General features: G+C 44.9%; 1 protein-coding gene across 1 annotated transcript in view; it reads left to right on the top strand.

The window, feature by feature from the left end:
• Window positions 1–7,392: 7,392 nt before the first annotated feature.
• The window catches only part of slco1e1 (solute carrier organic anion transporter family, member 1E1), a 30,708-nt gene continuing 17,469 nt past the window's right edge, over window positions 7,393–20,631 (top strand). The window contains exons 1-7 of the mRNA XM_052121004.1: window positions 7,393–7,489; window positions 9,014–9,133; window positions 9,297–9,438; window positions 12,483–12,615; window positions 12,711–12,838; window positions 19,443–19,589; window positions 19,704–19,802. Of these exons, the coding sequence (XP_051976964.1) occupies window positions 9,029–9,133; window positions 9,297–9,438; window positions 12,483–12,615; window positions 12,711–12,838; window positions 19,443–19,589; window positions 19,704–19,802 (754 nt within the window). The 5' untranslated portion in view covers window positions 7,393–7,489; window positions 9,014–9,028. The remainder of the gene's footprint in view (window positions 7,490–9,013; window positions 9,134–9,296; window positions 9,439–12,482; window positions 12,616–12,710; window positions 12,839–19,442; window positions 19,590–19,703; window positions 19,803–20,631) is intronic.

Below are 20,631 nucleotides of genomic sequence, written 5' to 3'. Positions count from 1 at the left end.
AAAGTGTTGAGGGATTTGCATTAATTCATAAGTTCTCGGATTTAAAGTTGCACAATGTCATTTCTCCAATGTTACTACTACTCAAACGTTCCATTTGATTAATGTTTGGTCATGTCTTGAGCAGTGCATTGTGCCTAGGTGCACTTGCGTTCAACTGTAGTTCCAGCTTCGGCCACTGGGGAAGTTCCTACATTTGGAAAGCATGGACCGATTTTAGCAGACAGAATTTCTGTATCCTGTCACTAATTTCTCGCAACATCAATCTGATATGAATTAACCAACTTGACCAACTCTGTGAGAAAATTAATAGAAGACAATAGTTTTGACTATCGTTACATCTTTTATATTTTATCCCCTCAAAATATTGAAAAGGCTGAAACAATGATACAAAACAATCTCAGCCATTTTTAAGAAACATTCCCATTTGTTATATTTGCTATTTGTGTGTTCCAATGATTAACTACTGATAATTAACAGCAGGGGCGTAGGAGCAATTTTGAACCTGGGGGGGGACAGGAAATGCTAGGGGGGTTTTTAAAATATTTTTAATATATATAAAGCACTTAAATGCTCATTTCTAATGACTTTTCGGAACAGACTGTACTACTTATTTTGGTTGTAAGAGGGTATATGCAGTGACAGACTGGGTAGATTATAAAAACAGAGAGAAGCAATCTAATATAACTACAACCAAATGACTACATACCATGAACTGTACAAAAACATACTTTATTTAATAAAGAACACATAAATGAAAACACACCATTTAGAAGATGATCGGGCTGGGACAGAGCCTTGTGATAAAGAGGTTGGGGCAGAGCCTGGTGATAAAGAGGTTGGGGCAGAGCCTGGCAATGGAGAGAGGCTGAGGCAGAGCCTGGTGATGGATGGAGACTGAGGCAGTGATGGAGAGAGGCTGAGGCAGACTGATGGATGGAGACTGAGGCAGACTGATGGATGGAGACTGAGGCAGACTGATGGAGAGAGACTGAGGCAGACTGATGGATGGAGACTAAGGCAGACTGATGGAGATAGGCTGAGGCAGACTGATGGATGGAGACTGAGGCAGACTGATGGATGGAGACTAAGGCAGACTGATGGAGATAGGCTGAGGCAGACTGATGGATGGAGACTGAGGCAGACTGATGGATGGAGACTAAGGCAGACTGATGGAGAGAGGCTGGGGCAGACTGATGGATGGAGACTGAGGCAGACTGATGGAGAGAGACTGAGGCAGTCTGATGGATGGAGACTAAGGCAGACTGATGGATGGAGACTAAGGCAGACTGATGGAGAGAGGCTGAGGCAGACTGATGGATGGAAACTAAGGCAGACTGATGGAGAGAGACTGAGGCAGTCTGATGGATGGAGACTAAGGCAGAGTGATGGAGAGAGGCTGAGGCAGACTGATGGATGGAGACTAAGGCAGACTGATGGAGAGAGACTGAGGCAGACTGATGGAGAGATGCTGAGGCAGACTGGTGGAGAGAGACTGAGGCAGAGCCAGGTGATGGACAGAAAGAGCACGTTGACTTAATTGAAGGTCCCAAAAACATGCCTTCTTTGCTCGTTTGCAGAGATGAACTGCTCGCATATTCTTGTTCAATCTAGACGATTCAACTTGTTCTGATGGATGTGACAGATTGCAGTGCTGTTTAGACGGGTCTGTGACATTATGTTCCTTAGCCAGGTCTTCAGTCTTCTTAGGGAACTGAAACTTCTTTCTGCTTCTGCAGAGGAAGAAGGAACAACCAAAAGCAGCCTCACCAACGTCTCTACCTGGCTGAAGAGACTGCGGACCTCTGGCAGCAGATTTTTTAGTATGTTGGTAGCCTCAAGAGTGGTACTATAGTCGAACTGAAGCTTGAACATTGGCAGCTGTACCTCCAGTGAATGCCGATCTAGCTCTGGATATTGGCTGACAACATCTTGCATCTTTCCAGTCAGGAGCACTCTCTCTAATTCATCCAGGACTTGCAGGCTACTCTGTTCAAAGCGCTTGGTTAGTTGCATGTCCACAGTATCCAGCATTTTGAAGAAGTCAATGCGGTAATGCTCTTCAGTGGTTGCTGGGACAAATGCTGTTGCATTTCCTGTGAAGCTTTGGGTGGCTTTCTGACATGCGGCATCTGGATAGGTTCAATACCTGTGCTGGTGACTAGCTCAGTGGCCCTTGTGTATATGCGGTGAAACATTTCATCTGACCTCTTTGCCTTCAGAGTTGACTTCACGCAGTCCACAGCTGCCGTCATGCCCATGACAGTTCCTGTTGACGTCTGTAGGGAGTAATTCAGACACTCTAGTTCTCCAATCACTTCACAAGCAAGAAGAAGCCCAAGCACCGTGGTCCCCTTTTGGAATCGCTCCAAAAGCCCCCTAGCTGTGATTGTTGTTTCAGAGTAACCAGATGAAGCCATCTCCTCCAGACTGAGCATCACTGCCTCATACTGCCCAAGAACAGCTCGAATAGCCTTCATCCTGACAACCCATCTGGTAGGGCATAAGGGCTTCAGTCTTTTGATGTTCCCATTTTCTGATTTGGCAATCTCTTTAAAGACCATTTTAAACTTGCCTGACTGGTTGAAGAGGGTTCCAAGTTTGTGGACCAATGACAGTGCATCCATAACCACACAGGATGAACTGCAGGCAGCCTGTGTTACAAGATTGACGCAATGTGGTCCACAATGGACATAGAGGGCAAGAGGCTGAATCTCCTTGATTTTGGTCTACACTCCACCAGTCTTGCCAGACATGTTTGCAGCTCCATCGTACGTTTGCCCACGGAGACCAGATAGCGGCAAATTCATTCTATGGAGGACATCAATGGCAACCCTAGCCAGATTTTCCCCTGTGGTCGATGAAACTTCATAAAGACCGACAAACTCTTCATGAGGTATTAGATCATGGTCCACATACCGGATGCAGATTGACTCCTGCTCTACCCCTGCAACATCTTGGGTGCCATCCATGATGATGGAGTATTGGAGTGTCGGCAAGTTCCGCACAGCAAATGCTATCTCCCGCACAATGTTTAAAGACAGGATCTGCAAAATCTCATTTTGAATTTGAGGGCTGAGAAAATTTGACCTCCTCTCTATCCAACTCTCCAGTCCCTCAATATCCTCTAACCTGAGACGAAGGAGCTGCCTGAAATTTCCCTCACTGTTTTCATGACTGCGAATAGCAGTACCTTGTCTAGCAAGAAACTGCAATGAGCAAACAATTTTTAGCAGATGAGACCTTGACTGCTGTTGCTGAAGAGCCTTTGCTGATGATAACTGTGTGTCTATTGATTTTGCCTGATGTGTGTGTGTTGTTATGGCCACTTTGTGTGCTTGAGACATTTCATGTGATTTAAATTTTTCTATTGCTTTTTTCCAGTTTTGGAATCCTGTAGATACAAATGACTGATCTACACTTTTAGCAAGGGGACTTGTTTGATTTTTAAATGCTTTCATGCAATAGAAACAGAGTATACCTCACACATCAGGACAGTAGTGTAGCCATATATAGTTCTTGTACCATCTATCCTGGAAACTAAGTGTCTTGTTTGCAAGCTGCTGCTGAATGATACATCCTGCCTTAGGTTGATATGGCCTTTGATGCTCTGTCTGGCTGACCTGCTCTGAAACCCTGACCTCTCTCCAATTCTGGCTGCTCTATAGAATGTACACGAAATAACACAAATCAAACTCTATAAATTGTTATCATAATAAGCCACTTTACTTAGCGTAGCTTATCATTATAAAGCTTCAGCTGATAAACTCATTTTACATTAAAATATATACAGGTGCTGGTCATAAAATTAGAATATCATCAAAAAGTTGATTTATTTCAAGAATTCAACTTAACAGGTGAAACTAATATATTATATAGACTCATTACATGCAAAGTGAGATATTTCAAGCCTTTATTTGTTATAATTTTGATGATTATGGCTTACAGCTTATGAAACCCATGAAATCAAAATCCCCAAAAATTGAATATTACATGAAATCACACAGTAGTTAAACAGTAATACCATGGTCATTGAACCAGCTTTTGGTTCTTTTGGCAGTGTGGGCAGGTGCAAATCCTGCCGGAAAATGAAGCAAGCATGAAGTGCTCTGAAAATGTCCTGGTAGACGGCTGCGTTGACATCTCCTGTCTAGGAAAGTAACAAATGTTTGAGGACACAGAACTCATTTTACATTCAAATATATATATATAATCATAAGAACAACTAGTTAAATTAGCTGGACACAGTACCAATGTATTCTGTTATCCTACACAAATGAGCATTCTGTTATATTCTCATTACCTGTGTCTCACTTGGCCCTAACTCTCCCTGTTCTGGGGTCTCTTCATCTCCTGTCTAGGAAAGTAACAAATGTTTGAGGACACAGAACTGGTTTCAATGCAAACTCTGATGACATGCCGTTGGCCTAATTTGATCTAAAGTGCTTTTACTATGTGAATTTTAGAATATACTGTATGTAGCTATCCATTAAACTTACAAGCCCGTTCTCCTCTGTCCTCTTCCTCTTAAAGTACTGTAGGATGCTCATCTCTGTGTGAACAATCTGTGACTAATGTTACTTCTACATAGTTTATGGACACGTATCAATGGCACATTCACACACTCTTGGCTGTTCATCAGCTTTGATAGCATATAGCTAGTTAACTAATTAGCTAACATTTGCCTGTTTTACACAACATAAAATTAGATAGTTTGCTTCTAAGGCTATATTTGACAGTTTCAAAATACAACAAAACTGATGATCAAACTGAAAACCAGCAATCTGCCATTTCATCGGCTGAATTAGCCCAAAAACTGTTCAAAAACCGCCAAAATGCAAACAAAACCGCCAAAATATGTTATCAGTATTTATTTCAGTATTTTTACTTCCACGTTTCCTTTCCTACGTTAACTTACCTCACATTTACATCATACTAGATTTACATACAAGAAATAAAAACACCGGCTGTCGAAGCATACATAAATAAACCGCTTTTAGGTGCATTAGTGCCACCTCCTGGACTGGAGTGTTGCCCTCCTTATAAATAAATGACGCTATCAAAACCTTACGGCTGAAATGACAATATCCTCCACACACACTCGTTTGTAAGGCGGCCTCCTGTATTTTTGCTAGTCGATTTTATTTCATCCAGTGACATGAAGGGTTTTAACTTCATTCATGAGATTTTGGGTAACTGCACAACTGACAGATGACTTTGAGCGCACCGCCAACGGTGTGTGTGTGTGTGTGTGTGTGTGTGTGTGTAACCATAGCGACAAAACGATGAAGGAACGCGATCTGTCAGTCAAGAAGATTTTCTAAAACTTTACTCCAGACAGACAAGTGTGGGAGGTTTTACCTTTAGATGCAGAACAGGCTGTCAGCTGCAACTTGAACAGACTGCTGAAGAAAACAGCTGAACGCCTGAACGCAACTTTGTGGAGCGTACAGTCTGCGGATCTGTCTAGTACCGTGAGCAACGTGACTTTGAATTGGGCGTAGGCCTATTTAAAAGTTACAGAATGGATTCATTTGGAGACTCCGAAATCGGCAGAGATAGGCAGGCAATGCAAAACAAAATCTTACATTGGGAAATAGTGGGGGGGACAAAACTTAGATTTTGAAATGTGGGGGGGACATGTCCCCCCCACGTATAATGGCTCCTATGCCCCTGATTAACAGGATACTAAACTTTACTCTTTTTAATGCTAAAGAACTTTTCAAAATTAAACAGTTTCAAGTTTGGAATGTTTAATATTCATATGAATGAATGAATGATGCACACATAGCGCTTTTTACTGACACTGTACTCAAAGCATTTTACATAGTGAACAGGGGGATCTCCTAAACAGGGCTGCCGAAAAGGGAGGACAGCTGGATCTTTTGTCCCAGGCTTGGGCTTGAGGGGGACCCGGACTGGAGGGGGGCCCACAGAAAGGCTGAACCATATTGTATAGCACATCTTAATATGTTCTGCGGGAGACGCTGGAGACAGGAGACAGTGTGCCTCAGCGAAAGCCATCGGGGTAGCGTACGTTGATGGAATAACTGTTAGTGGAGAGAAGAGAGAGATACAACTCATGGATGGAGATTATTAGGAGCCCATAATTGATAAGGGCTATTGGGGGGAATTTGGCCACGACACCGGGGTTACACCCCTACTCTTTTACAAGAAGTGCCCTGAGATTTGTAATGACCATAGAGAGCCAGGATGGTGCCTTTTTACAGTATAGTATCCTTATAACTACACTGGGGTGGTAGGACCCACACAGATTGTAGGGTGAGAACACTAACACCTCTTCCAACAGCAACCATATTTTTTGGAAGACAAAATTGGATAACAATAGTGAAATGGGTTATTAATATACTATATATATAATATTATATATTATATATCTCATGTTGAATGTAACAGGGTTGACACTAAACATGTTCTGGAAGAGAACTTGTTTAATGATAGTGATATTGATTAATATTGGTGGGGGTATCAGGGGGAACGCATGACACATATGGTCCCGCAATGTCTATGGAATTTACAAGACTGCTACTTCGGTTGGACAAATACAAATGTTATAAAGCCAATGAAACATTAGAAAGAAAGAAACAAACAAAAACCCTCTTCCCCTCATTCATGTTCAGGAATGTGTCAGTGGTTAAATCTAAAATCCTAGATTTAACATGTTAAATGAGAGTAAAGCTGCTTAGGTGACTGGGCCTTTTGCAGGCACATGCTGCTAAATATATTAACAACACATTCCCCTGGCTCAGACACATTATTGGGGCTATGGCCTGACCAGATCCAGTGAGGTACACCTGCTGATTCAGATCCAACTCACAGCTTTATAATGAGGACAAAGGACATACTGTATACAAACAGTGTTTATGCATTATACTAATGAAAGCTTTAATTGTATGTATTACATGTTTGGCTACAATCATTTATGAGAACATATGACTGATTATAATGTGTATTGTAATTCATTACGAATGCATTTTCCTGTTTGTTGTATCGCTTGTTCTTATACAAATTTTTTTTTTTTTACATTGATGTAACTACACTGAGACATGCACATAGTCACCTAACATATGTGAGCAAAGTCTGGCATCATATGCAGCATAAAACAAAAAAAAGACAACAGGTTCTGAGCTATTCTTGGGGTAATAAGTCTCTTTTACCAGCGTGTGTTGTACCGTGGGTGGAATAGAAGTGTGGACAGATTTTTGTGTGAACTCACTTTGAGAGTAAATCACAGGCTGCAGCAGTCAAGCAGAAACTCCACATATCCCTGTCAGGTACAGCACACACTTGCTCATGATTCATTCCTCTTGGACCTTTTGTTTTCACTTTGATATTTGATATTGACTTTGATATTTCCCTGTTATTTTCCTAAACTGAATGTTTCTGGCTGGGAGGGGAGAATAAATATAATTTTGAGAGGATTATCAGTGTAAATCATGGACACAGGGTGAAAGGGCTCTCTCTTTGTGAGGTATGCTTTTCCTTTAATGTAAATGTTTTAACTTAATTTTTTTAACTATTTACGTAATTCAAGTTTTGGTTATTTTTGTATAAAGATTTTTGCATAATACTGGCAGTTACTCTAAATCAAATTTTGTTCTATTCCCCCATATTTAAATAACTACAAGGTAAGCTTTGAACTTTAAAATGTGTTACATTTTTAAATGTTATGGTCAGGAAGTTTTTGTAACAATGGCCCTTGTGGCCCAAACTTGTATTGTAACAAGGACTTTTGTTTATATACATTTGTATATAAAATGTAGGTCCATTGCGGTTTTAGAGACAAACCTATGGAGTTAGAACAATGACTAAAGTACTGAATTTAAATCTGAATTTTATTCATTTGAATTCTGGATGTGATATTTAACAAAATGTAAGATTTTTGTGGCATATTTGATAAATTTGTATTTATTTATATAAATCTTAAATAATCTGCAAATATTAAAATGATAAAATTGCATGTTATTTTTTCATATTAAAATACAATTTTTAACCAATCTCTCAAATCTATAAAAATACAATCTTATAAATTACACCACAAACTCTTCAATTTTGGCAAACGTCTCAGGTCATGAAAATTTAAATACGGATTATGTGTAACAGCATTACATGTATAGCCTAACCTAATTAAGTCTTAGTTACAATTAAATTAGTTTATATTTACATAAGGAATTGCTTTGAATTTCACTTTGGCTCATTAAATCAGTTCAAATATAAACGGCATTCAATGAATCAATTAGTTTATTGCATAACAGGCAGTCTGTTTTATCAATGAGCAACCTGCTAATTCACAAGTCACAAGAATGAAGGAGGATACAGAAGGCACAAAGTGTTTATATCATTGAAATACACAGACCATAACATCACAATACGGTGTAAAACAAGCTGTGTTTGCAAGCAACCAAACTGCTGTCTGCTTCATAGCAGTTCATTTTGTGACCTGAAGAATAATCTTGAGGTCTTTCTTAATATGAATAGTTCACCCAAAAATGAAAATTCTGTGACATGTACTAACCCTCATATTATTCCAACCCCATATGACTTTCTTCATAAAACACTGAGAAAGTTTGAAAAAATATTCTTGTCATTTATTGACATGCAATTGCAAAGAATGGGGACAGGAGCTTTCAAGCTTTAAAAAGCAACATTCAAATACCTTAAAAGTGATCCATATGACTTATGCATTCTTTATGTAAGTCTTCTAAAGCAATCTGAGAGCTTTGTGTAACGAACAAAGCATATATAAGTTGTTACAGAAAATCTTGACATCTGCCCTACTAGTGCATTTGTTAATTGGTTCACAAATTGGACTAAAACAGATTTAATGAGTTGTGACAGTGGTTAATATTAGCATGTACAATTCTGATAAGTGTTTCAGAGAATAAAGTTATTTTTTGGTCGTTATACTGGTTTGAAAGAAATTGAGGAACAAAATAAAAAAGTTTGTGTGAAAAATCTATTTAACAGATATTAAAAAGTATACATTTCCTGAAAGTGTCGTGACAGCAAAATGGCTGAGCCGACTGCAGAGGATAATGGCAAACCAACCAGCCAACAAGCACTTTACATTCCAGAGAAAGAGCCCCCCAAAGATCCCTGCTGCTCCAAATTAAAGGTACTTTACTGAGTGAGTTTCTCAACTGCTCGTGGCATTCTAATCCATCGTAGGGTCACCTATGATCAAAGGCCTGAGCTCAGATTTTGTTTAATTACTGTTTACTGTATTTTTCACCTGCTTGAAATACTGTTTTTTTTCTCCACTGTAACTTTACATGAAGATTTTCATTATGGCTCTCTCATTCGCCTACTTCTCCAAAGCTCTGTGTGGAACCTACATGAAAAGTGCCATCACTCAGATTGAAAGGAGATTTGACGTTTCCAGCTCTGTCGTTGGCCTAATTGATGGCGGTTTTGAGATGGGTTTGTATAAGAGTCCAACAGCAATAGAAGCATAAGTTGAATTGAGATAAGTTGTAACTTAAAGTTTATCTTTAAGAGGATAGTTCACCAAAAATGAAAATTCTGACATCATTTTCTCATCCTTTCATTCTTCAACTCAAACTTGTGCATCACGATTGGTCAAACCAATGATTTTGGGTTTACACATTTTTATGCAAATTTTAAGATGCTGCACAAAACAATGCTGGATGGAAATACCAATATGCACATAGGAAAACATACACGCTTCTACTAAATCTACTCCTCTACTTGATTAATGCAACAAAAGAAAATATGCATACTATACACTAAAATTGCCATTATAAACATGCTGTAAAGCCAAAGGAGAACTGGGTCCCCAAGCTGAGTCTGGTTCCTCTGTTTCTCCCCCCTCCACTAACTAGCAATTTATGGAGTTTTTTTCTTTGCCACAGTCATCTATGGTTTGCTCACTGGGGGTTTAAATTCAAAGACATAAGGCATGATTTCTATTAATTTGTTCACTAGGGGATTTTAGACATTTTAGATGTTCTAGTATGATTTTCTGTAATTCTGCTTTTTACAATGTGAAAAACTGTTTATGATAAAAATTACTTAAAATAAGAATTGTTATGTTAGGATGCCATCAAACAAGCCATTCCTATTGGATGCTTCTATATTTCAATATGATCATACAGAAAATCGTCATGCTGCTTCCAAATAACTGCATCCATATAACTTCGTATCGACCCCATTTTGCCAAATTACTGACAAGACATTCCCCATCAGACATTTTTGCATCAATTTAAATGTGTTAATCTCTGCAGTGCTACTGATAGTAAGTAGCTTTACAGCCTCAAAAACATGGCTTCTGGTCCCATGGAAAACAGGAAGTATTTGTGTTTATTCCAAGATGTTGGTTCCGGTCCCATGGAGTCCAGGAAGTAATTTTGTTTACGCTGTGATTTGGGTTCTGGTCCCATGGAAAACAAAAAGTAATCACATTTACTCCCAGGTGTTGGCTCTGGTCCCATGGAAAACAAAAAGTAATCATGTTTACTCCAAAATGCGGGTTCTGGTTCCATGGACATCAAGAAGTCATTGTTTTCACTTTGAGATGTGGATTGTGGTTCCATGAAAACCAAGAAATAATTACATTCACCCTGAGATACATGTTCTGGTCCATTGGAAACCAAGAGGAAATTGCATTCTTTCCAAGAAGTAGTCACTATCATTTGGAGATGTGGGTTCTGGTCCAATGGAAACCAAGAAGATATTGCGATTACTCAAGAAACATGGGTTCAAGATATCAAGAAGTTATCGTGTTCACTCCAAGAAGTATTCTCATTCACTATGAGATGTGGGTTCAGTTCCCAGGGAAACCAGAAAATACATTAATTATGTTCACTGTGAGATTTGGGTTCTGGTCCAAAGTAAACAAAGAATGAATTACATTTTCTCTGAGATGTAGGTTCTGGTCCCATGGAAACCAGAAAGCAATTGTGTTCACTCCAAGCTGTGGAATCTGGTTCCATGGGAACCAGGAAGTAATTGTGTTTATTCCAAGATGCTGGTTCAAGGCCCATGGAGTCCAGGGAGTAATCACGTTCACTCCGAGATTTGGGTTCTGGTCCCATGGAAACCAAGAAGTAATCATGTTTACTCCGAAATGGGGGTTCTGGTTCCATAGATATCCAGTAGTAATTGTGCTCATTTTGAGATGTGGATTATGGTCCCATGGACATGAAGAAATAATCACATTCACTCTAAGAAGTCCCATGGAAACCATGAAGTAATTGAGTTCACTCTGAGCTACATGTTCTGGTGCACTGGAAACCAAGAGGAATTTGCATTCACTCCAAGAAGTAATCACTATCACTCAGAGACACCATGTCAACACAGAAGTAATTGTGTTTATTCCAAGATGCTGGTTCCGGTCCCATGGCGTACAGGAAGTTATCGCTTTCACTACGAGATTTGTGTTCTGATTCTGTGCAAAAGCAGGAAGTAATCGTGTTCATGCCAAGATCAAGGTTCTTTTCCCATGGAAAGCAAGAAGTAATAGATTACATAATTTACAACTATAGATGCAACTCATTTTTGGTGCCACCATGTGGGCATTATACCCGCAAACTAGTTACCAACACTTCCCGCTTTAGAAACTTGGGGCAGTGGTTTAAATTTTGTTCACACTGAGATATGGGTTCAGTTCCCATGGAAACCAGAAAGTAATTTTGTTCACTCTGAGACGTGGGTTTTGGTTCCATGGAAACAAAGATGTAATCATGTTCAGTCTGAGATGTGGGTTCAGTTCTCATCGAAACCAGGAAGTTTTTAATTCTGAGATGTAGGATCTTGTCCAAAGGAAACCAGGAAGTAATCATAGTCACTCAAAGATGCATACTCTGTTCCCATGGAAACCAAGATGTAATTGTGTTAACTACAAGAGCAAATCATGTTCACTCCGAGAAGTAGGTTCTGGTCCCATGGAAACCAGGAAGTAATTGTGTTCTCTCCAGAGTGTGGGTTCTGGCCCCATGGGAACAAAGAAGTAGCTGTATTTATTTTTGGTGCAAGTTCTGGTCATGGAATCCAGGAAGTAATTTAGTTAATTCTGAGATTTGGGTTCTGGTCCCATGGAAATCAAGAAGTAATCATGTTCACTTCAAGACATAGGTTCTGTTCTCATGAAAAGTAAGAAGTAATCGTGTTCTTTTCGAGATGTTGGTTCTGGTTCCATGGAAACCAAAAAGTAATCACACTCACATAAACAATGGTGAGCTCTTTTCAGAGGTTTGCATTTTTGCTCCACTGATAGATAGATTTAGGGTTAGGGGGTAGAGCTGATAAAATATGCATTCTTTTTGACTATATTACAGTGCTTTGAATTTCGGTAAACACAGACCGATTTCAGGAGCAGAACATTCTACCTTTTTGTTTTGTTTTGCTGAATTCACAGACCAGTCGGCATATTTTGTGTATTCTCATTTTGGCTTTGTTTTCAAAAGTGGAAATGAATAACTGGTTCTTTGAATGTTCTTTAACAGGTAACTTGCTCTTTCTGGCACTGGTCAGTCATTTTGGTGCGAGACTGCACAGACCACGGTTCATAGGGATGGGATGCTTCCTCATGGCCATTGGCTCAGCTCTCACTGGACTACCACACTTCTTCATGGGGCGGTACATACATATACATACATACTTTAATCATGTATAGTTAGTGGTTATCGTTTGTTACAAGTTTCTTTCTTTCTTTCTTGGTTTCATTTCTACAGGTACAAATATGACACAGTAATTCAAGGCTCTGTAAATGACACTGTCAGTATAGATCCTTGTCAATATCCCACAGTTCCAAGTGATCACTCAAATGTGCACATCAAGCCTTCTAATACCTTTGGAATAGGTACATTTATTAGATTACTTAATGTGTTTCTTGATTCAAAGCCTAAAAGATTTTGGGAAAAACTAACAGTAGAACTACATATTTTTTTTGAATGAGAAAATGGCTTCATTTTATACTCAAGCATATTGTGTGAAAAATCCACACTAGTCTAATGTTAACTCATTTAATGATAATATGATGCTTACATGTTCCCCTTCTGTCGCTCTCTCCACGTTGTGTCAGAGAAGCGACACTAGGGGTCTCTCTTGAGCGCCGATATTCACCTCTGAACTATGAAAAAAGGCCAATGAGAGTTGGCAACCAGTATTTGCATGTCCCGCCCCGGACATACGGGTATTTAAGGGCGCAAATACGGAGTTCATTCAGAACATTTTTTCGAGCCGATGGTCGTGTTCTGCAACTGCTGCATATTACACACCGAAGTTCCTGTCATCCCTCTGCTGCATAACTGTTGGATTCCACGGCGCACAACAGCTGCTTTCTCCTGTTTGCACGGCTGTGCATTCCTGCCCCTGGGCATCGACAGTGCAGATTTAAAAACTCTCACAAGTTTTTTTCCTAAAAGAGTGATTTTATTTAAAAGAGTAATTTCCTCTAAAAGAGCAAAACACAGCGGCGTTGAACGTCCTTTTAAGGACGCGTCTTTATAAAGATGCCCTTCCGCCCCTGTGTTGTTTCTGGATGCGGTAGAGTGCTCTCCGCTTCCGACGGCCACAGGCGCTGTCTCGTGTGTCTGGGTAGCGATCACACCGAGGCTGCGTTTGTGGATGGTTCATGTTCTCACTGCGAGAACATGACCATGACAACGTTGCGGTCGCGGCTTGCTTACAACCGTGAGCAAGCCACTCCAGCCGCCCCCCGCATTGCTCCTTCTTCCCACGGGATTGAGGATGATGCGGCTGGCGATGGAGGCGATTGTGGGGATGGCTGCGGGTGCAGCTCCGCCGGGTACGCCCCCTCGGACCACCCGCGACCCAGCACGCTCGTTGATTCCCGTCCGTGCTCGAGGCGGCGGCAACTCGCCTCACAGCCAGTCAGCCGACCCTCTTGCGATGGAAGCCGATGAGCTCGCCGCGACATCGGAGGGTGCGGCATCTGATGCAGAGGACTCCCCTGGGCTGCCGCCTTTGGGCTTGCACACCCAGGCTGAGGCTGACGCACAGATGTCTGACATGCTTTCCCGGACAGCCAACAGCGTGGGATTGGATTGGAACCCTCCACCCTCCCCACAGCCATCACGGCTGGATGACTGATTCCTGGGGTCTGCGCGCCGCTCACAGCCTCGCCCCCCCCGGTTCCGTTTTTCCCGGAAGTGCATGACGAGCTGACGTCTTCGTGGAGAGCACCCCTCTCCACTCGTCACACCACCACAGGCTCGTCCGCCCTCGCCACCCTCGACGGCGGAGCGCGCCACGGGTACGCGCCGATTCCCCAGGTGGATAGGGCGGTTGCGATCCATCTATGCCCCGGTACCCCTACCACCTGGCGAGGTCGCCCCGTACTCCCTTCCCGGACCTGTAGAGCAACCTCCTCGCTGACAGCGAAGGCCTACAGCACCACCGGACGCGCCGCTTCCGCCCTGCATGCCATGGCTCTCCTGCAGTTCCACCAAGCCAAGGCACTTCGCAACATGCACGGGGGTGGCCCTGATCCCGACACGCTGCAGGAACTGCGCTCAGCGACCGACCTCGCCCTGAGAGCGACGAAGGTCACAGCGCAAGCGCTCGGGCAGGCGATGGCCACGCTAGTGGTCCAGGAACGTCAACTGTGGCTGAACATGGTCGAGATGCGTGAAGCCGACAAGACTCGCTTCCTCAACACCCCTGTCTCCCAGTTCGGCCTCTTCGGCGATGCCGTCGAGGACTTTGCCCAGCAGTTCTCCACGGTAAAGAAGACGGAGGCCATCTCTCACATCATGCCTCGCCGCAAGCCAGCCGCCACGGCCCATGCCCCGTCTGCTCGCCGAGGGCATCCACCCGCGGCCAGAAGACAAGCTCCTGCTCCGCCTCAAACCGGACCCAGCTCTCAGCCCCAGCGTCGAGCAAACCGCGGGAAGCGCACACCCCCTGTCTCACGGACCCCCTCGAGGACCCGGAAGGCTCCCAGGCGCTCCTGAGACAATGCACCCAGAGTCCAAGAAGTTAGCTCCGGAGGTGGTAAGACCGCTCCGTCCCCCGGTGGAGGGCCGGGAGGAGAATCCTTTGTTTTTTCATTTGCCGCACCCCTTAACGGGGGCTGCGGTACCCAAATTCTCAATAAAAGAGCTATTTCCTTTGTCTCTGGGGCATATGGCCCGCAAATGCCGTTCTCACGGCACTCTGCTTTCAGGCCTCAACATTCCCGGCTCCATGGACGCGGTGTCCCCGCCTTCAGCCCCACGACTGTTCCCCGGCCGGCCGGTTCAGACGAGTCCAGAGGACGCCAGCATCAGACCTCCTCCTCAGTCACGAACCCACCCCCTGCCAGGTGCGCGGAGCAAGGTAAGTGCTTTGAGTTTATTCTCAGCACCAGAGCCTCGGGACGCCACGTTGCCTCCCGACACCACATTACCTGTTCCGCACCGCTGCGAAGCCCCGCCAGGTACGTCCAAAAAACCCGTCCCTTTGGTGCCCCTAGCACGGAGTTTAGAGGCGTGGCTTTCAGTGGCCAACCCGTCACGCTGGCTGCACCGGACCATTCGACTCGGTTACGCAATTCAGTTTGACAGGTCTTCGCCCCCCTTCGTGGGCGTACATTTTTCCGCAGTACACGGCCAACATGCCCATTCCCTGCGCGAAGAAATCGCCTCCCTTCTATTAAAGGACACGGTAGAGCCTGTCCCTCCAACCGAAACGAAGAAGGGTTTCTACAGCCCTTACTTTGTTGTACCTAAGAAAGGCGGCGGCTTACGACCGATCTTGGACCTGCGAGTTTTCAATCGGACCTTGTCCAAACTCCCGTTCAAAATGCACACCCAGAAACAAATTCTATCTGGCGTCCGGCATCTAGATTGGTTCGCAGCGGTAGACCTGTAGGACGCGTACTTCCACGTCTCAATTTGCCCTCGACATCGACCCTTCCTACGGTTCGCGTTCCTCGACGGTCAGGCGTATCAGTACAAAGTCCTCCCCTTCGGCCTGTCTCTGTCCCCTCGCGTCTTCACGAAAGTCGCAGAGGCAGCTCTTACCCCGCTCCGAGTAGCCGGCATACGCATACTCAATTACCTCGACGACTGGCTCATACTGGCTCACTCTCGAGAGTTACTATGCGCACACAGAGACCAGGTGCTCAGGCACCTCAGCCGTTTGGGGCTTCAGGTCAACTGGGAAAAGAGCAAGCTCTCCCCGGTCCAGAGCATCTCTTTTCTCGGTCTGGAGTTAGACTCAGTCTCAATGACAGCACGTCTCTCCAACGAGCATGCTCAGTCAGTGCTGAAATGCCTCGCTTCCTTCAAGCCAGGCGCCGTGGTCCGGCTAAAACGTTTCCAACAGCTCCTGGGGCATATGGCATCCTCCGCGGCGGCCACGCTGCTGGGGTTGATGCATATGAGACCACTTCAGCACTGGCTCTGGACTCGAGTCCCGAGACGAGCATGGCGCCACGGCACGCACAACGTAAAAGTTACCTCTGCCTGCCGCCAGACCTTCAAACCCTGGACAGACCTTTGCTTTCTAAGGGCTGGAGTACCCTTGCAGCAGGTGTCCCGACGCGTTCTGGTCACGACCGACGCCTCCAAATTGGGTTGGGGCGGCGTAGTAACGGGCGCGAGCCGCGGGCCGGTGGAATCGAGGCCGCTGCGCTGGCACATCAACTGCCTAGAGCTGCTGGCTGTTTTTCTGGCCCTGCAGAAGTTTCTTCTGTTAATTCGGCACAAACACGTCTTAGTCAGGACAGACAGCACCACGGTCGTAGCCTACATAAACCGCCAAGGCGGAGTACGCTCCCTCCACATGTCACAGCTCGCCCGTCGTCTCCTCCTATGGAGTCAGCAGCGACTGGAGTCACTGCGCGCCACTCACATCCCCGGCAACCTCAATGTGATGGCGGACGTGCTGTCAAGACAAAGCTTGCCCAGCGGAGAGTGGAGACTCCACCCCAGTCGGTCCAGCTGATTTGGGACCGGTTCGGCAAGGCCCAGGTAGACCTGTTTGCCTCCCAAGAAACCTCCCACTGCCCGCTCTGGTATGCCCGGACAGAGGCTCCCCTCGGGGCAGATGCGCTGGCACACAGCTGGCCCACGGGGCTGCGCAAGTACGCATTTCCCCCAGTGAGCCTTCTTGCACAGGTGCTATGCAAGGTCAGGGAGGACGAGGAGCAAGTCACTCTGGTAACCCCCTACTGGCCTACCCGGACTTGGTTTTCGGACCTCACACTCCTCACGACAGCCCCTCCCTGGCGAATTCCCCTGAGGAAGGACCTTCTTTCTCAGGGACGGGGCACGCTCTGGCACCCACACCCAGACCTCCACGTCTGGCCCCTGGACGGGATGCGGAAGATCTAGCCGGTCTACCATCTGCCGTCGTAGATATAATCAATCAAGCCAGAGCCCCCTCTACCAGGCATCTTTACGCCCTAAAGTGGTGTCTGTTCGTGGACTGGTGTTCTTCCCGAGCCGAAGACCCGCAGAAGTGCGCAGTTAGGTCAGTGCTCGTGTTTCTTCAGGAGAGGCTGGAGAGGAGGCTGTCCCCCTCCACCATCAAGGTGTATGTCACCGCTATCGCGGCCCACCACAACACGGTAGACGGAAAGTCTCTTGGTAAGCACGACTTAATCGTCAGGTTCCTAAAAGGTGCCCGGAGGATAGCTCCCTCCCAGCCTAACCTGTTCCCCTCCTGGGATCTCTCGGTCGACCTTACGAGACTCCAGAGACCCCCCTTCGAGCCGCTTGACTCAGTTGGACTCAGGGCCCTCTCTCTCAAGACCGCCGTGCTGATCGTGCTCACTTCCATCAAGAGGGTCGGGGACCTGCATGCGTTCTCTGTTAGCGACGCTTGCCTGGAGTTCGGTCCAGCAGACACGTTCATGATCCTAAGACCCCCCCCTTTGCGGGTCCGAGCCCACTCCACCAGGAGTGTTGCGTCCTCATGGGCACTGGCTAGGGGCACTGCCCTAGCAGACATTTGTAGAGCAGCGGGCTGGGCAACAACGAACACTTTCACGAGATTCTACAATCTCCGAGTTGAGTCAGTATCGTCCCGTGTTCTCTCAGGTACCGAGCCTGTAGAACTCGGTGGCACGCCCACGATCTGACCGGGTGAATCGATGCATCCAGCACCCTTCCCCCTAACCAGGGGAAACAGTGCGCCTTCATTCCCAGGAGATCTCAGGTTTGGGACACTGGTTGATTCCTCCCTAGCCCTCGTGGGTCGCAGTTCAGCGGAGGAACTCGCTGACCCAAGCCACTGCGGGTACCGCAAGCTACCCTGCACTGGTATAGGTGCTCCACAGGTAAGGCCTCCTTCGGACTCCCCCTGTGTGTAACGCCACGGTTCTGTCCCCTCTGGCGAGTGGACTCCCGTACTTCCCTTAGGCAGTCACGGCTGCCTCGGTTGCCATGCTGTATGTTCCCCCCTCTATAGGCTGGATCCACCACCGCACCGACTTTTCCACATAGGCCCTAAGTCAGGCCTCTGATGGTTTTGCCACTTAAACTTGCCTCCCCTCTCGGGTAGGCGTGGCCTCCGCAGGGTCTTCTCCGCCCTGAATAAGGGCTAAGACCCCCTTCCCTCAATGCGTGTAAGGGCCCCGGCCTAAGTTGCTCTATGCGAGAAACATAGAGAGAAAAGAGGCCCGGCCAGGCTTGGCCCGTTCCCAGGTTGGCGGCCAGCACCTTGTTCCCCCCTCTTGGGTAACGATAAGGAATCCTGATGGCTTAAATGGGGCGTTGGGGAAGGGTACGTGCAGCCTGATACAGTTGGTCGTCCTGCACGTAAGAATACCTGCTCGCTCCTGTATCAGCAGTTCACGTACACGGCTCAGCGCGTGGCGCTTTTATAAGTGGACCCCTAGTGTCACTTCTCTGACACAACGTGGAGCGACAGAAGGGGAACGTCTAGGTTACGTATGTAACCTCCATTCCCTGATGGAGGGAACGAGACGTTGTGTCTCCCCTGCCACGTCGCTGAGCCGAGCCACTGTCGTGGCCGGACCATTTCCGGCGCCTCAGAAAATTCCTGAATGAACTCCCGTATTTGCACCCCTTAAATACCCGTATGTCCGGGGGCGGGACATGCAAATACTGGTTGCCAACTCTCATTGGCCTTTTTTCATAGTTCAGAGGTGAATATCGGCGCTCAAGAGAGACCCCTAGTGTCGCTTCTCTGACACAATGTCTCGTTCCCTCCATCAGGGAACGGAGGTTACATACGTAACCTAGACGTTTTATGGCTAGAATTTTGACACTGTGTATTTTAATATTTATGCTAGGGCAATTATTGGACCCAATAGACTTCCAAGTTCATTATTGTGAATGCAATGTTGCTCGTTTTTACAAACTAAGGCATCAAAATAATTATGCGAGGTCATCAACAGCATAACAAATGGTGTCAGCTTAATGCTTACTTAAATCATAACATTCCTATAATGTGCTATTCAAACTTTCACATATTTGCTATTCCAAACCTAGAATGTGTCAAGGACACTGGATCTAGTATGTGGATCTATGTGTTCTTGGGCAATGCAGTGAGAGGAATAGGAGAAACACCAGTGACACCGCTCGGCATCTCTTACATTGATGACTTTGCAAAAGCAGAAGACTCAGCTTTTTACATTGGTAAGTAAATAAGGTATTAGGAAATCAAACTGGTTAGATGTTTTAAACATGATTTCTAATGTCAAATGAGGACCTGCAATATAATATTTCATTAAACTCTCTCTTGATGTTCAGCTTGCCTTCAGACAATTGCATTACTGGGTCCCATGTTTGGATTCTTGCTGGGGTCCATGTGTGCCAAACTGTATGTGGATATTGGATTCGTCAGTGTTGGTAAGAATCTGGTGTGGTTACTGTGGCTTCACCTGTACTCTTCATGTGACATATCATTAGTCTTTTAAATGCATTATTTTTGATTTGTTGAAGTTGGATTTGTTTCTTGTCTGAAGGTGTTAGTAGTAAATTTCCTTTTTTGTAATAATAATTAAAACACATTAAAATTATAGCTGACAGTCTGAACTTTCATCCTCTTTAACACATCAAAACAAATTCACCAGAGCAGATGGGAAAAAGATGGCAATAAAGTTGTTTAAATATGGGCAAAATATGAAGCACAACTGTGTATATGTACTGTATAAGGGCCATTGTCAGGATGAGAAAAGTATCTTTTCAGTAGCAACGCTATATTTTTGTTTAGGTAGCGGCATAGCGGTGACAAAATATACATCACTACATCATGCAGTGTACCCGGTGTTTACTATCACCAGTTTTGGATCAGAATCATGTGTCCGATTCACAAATGAATTGCTTACTTGAGTCGGTTCTTTATAATGAATTGGTCACACATGCACACAATGCAGTCTGAAATGGTTCACAATTAAATCTGGATGACTCACTCGTATGCTGCTGAATTGTTTACAGCAGGCTTTCACAACATGCTAAAGGAATACTTTAAAATACACACAATAAAGAAAACGCTGGCTGCAGTGTACATGTATCCACAATTATTGGAAACCAAACCTGAAAATGTGTCATATTATTTGCCAGTGATGAAGGTCTTTATTAAGCTCAACATGTGTGCATCTGCCGTATAAAATACAGGACCATCCTGTATCGAAAATATACAGGATGCAATTTGTCCTGAATTAAAGCTGGTACCATA

Source organism: Xyrauchen texanus, chromosome 47, assembly GCF_025860055.1.
Source record: "Xyrauchen texanus isolate HMW12.3.18 chromosome 47, RBS_HiC_50CHRs, whole genome shotgun sequence".
NCBI lineage: Eukaryota > Metazoa > Chordata > Actinopteri > Cypriniformes > Catostomidae > Xyrauchen > Xyrauchen texanus.
Note: the sequence above shows the minus strand (reverse complement) of the source record. Positions and strands in the feature narration are given on the sequence as shown.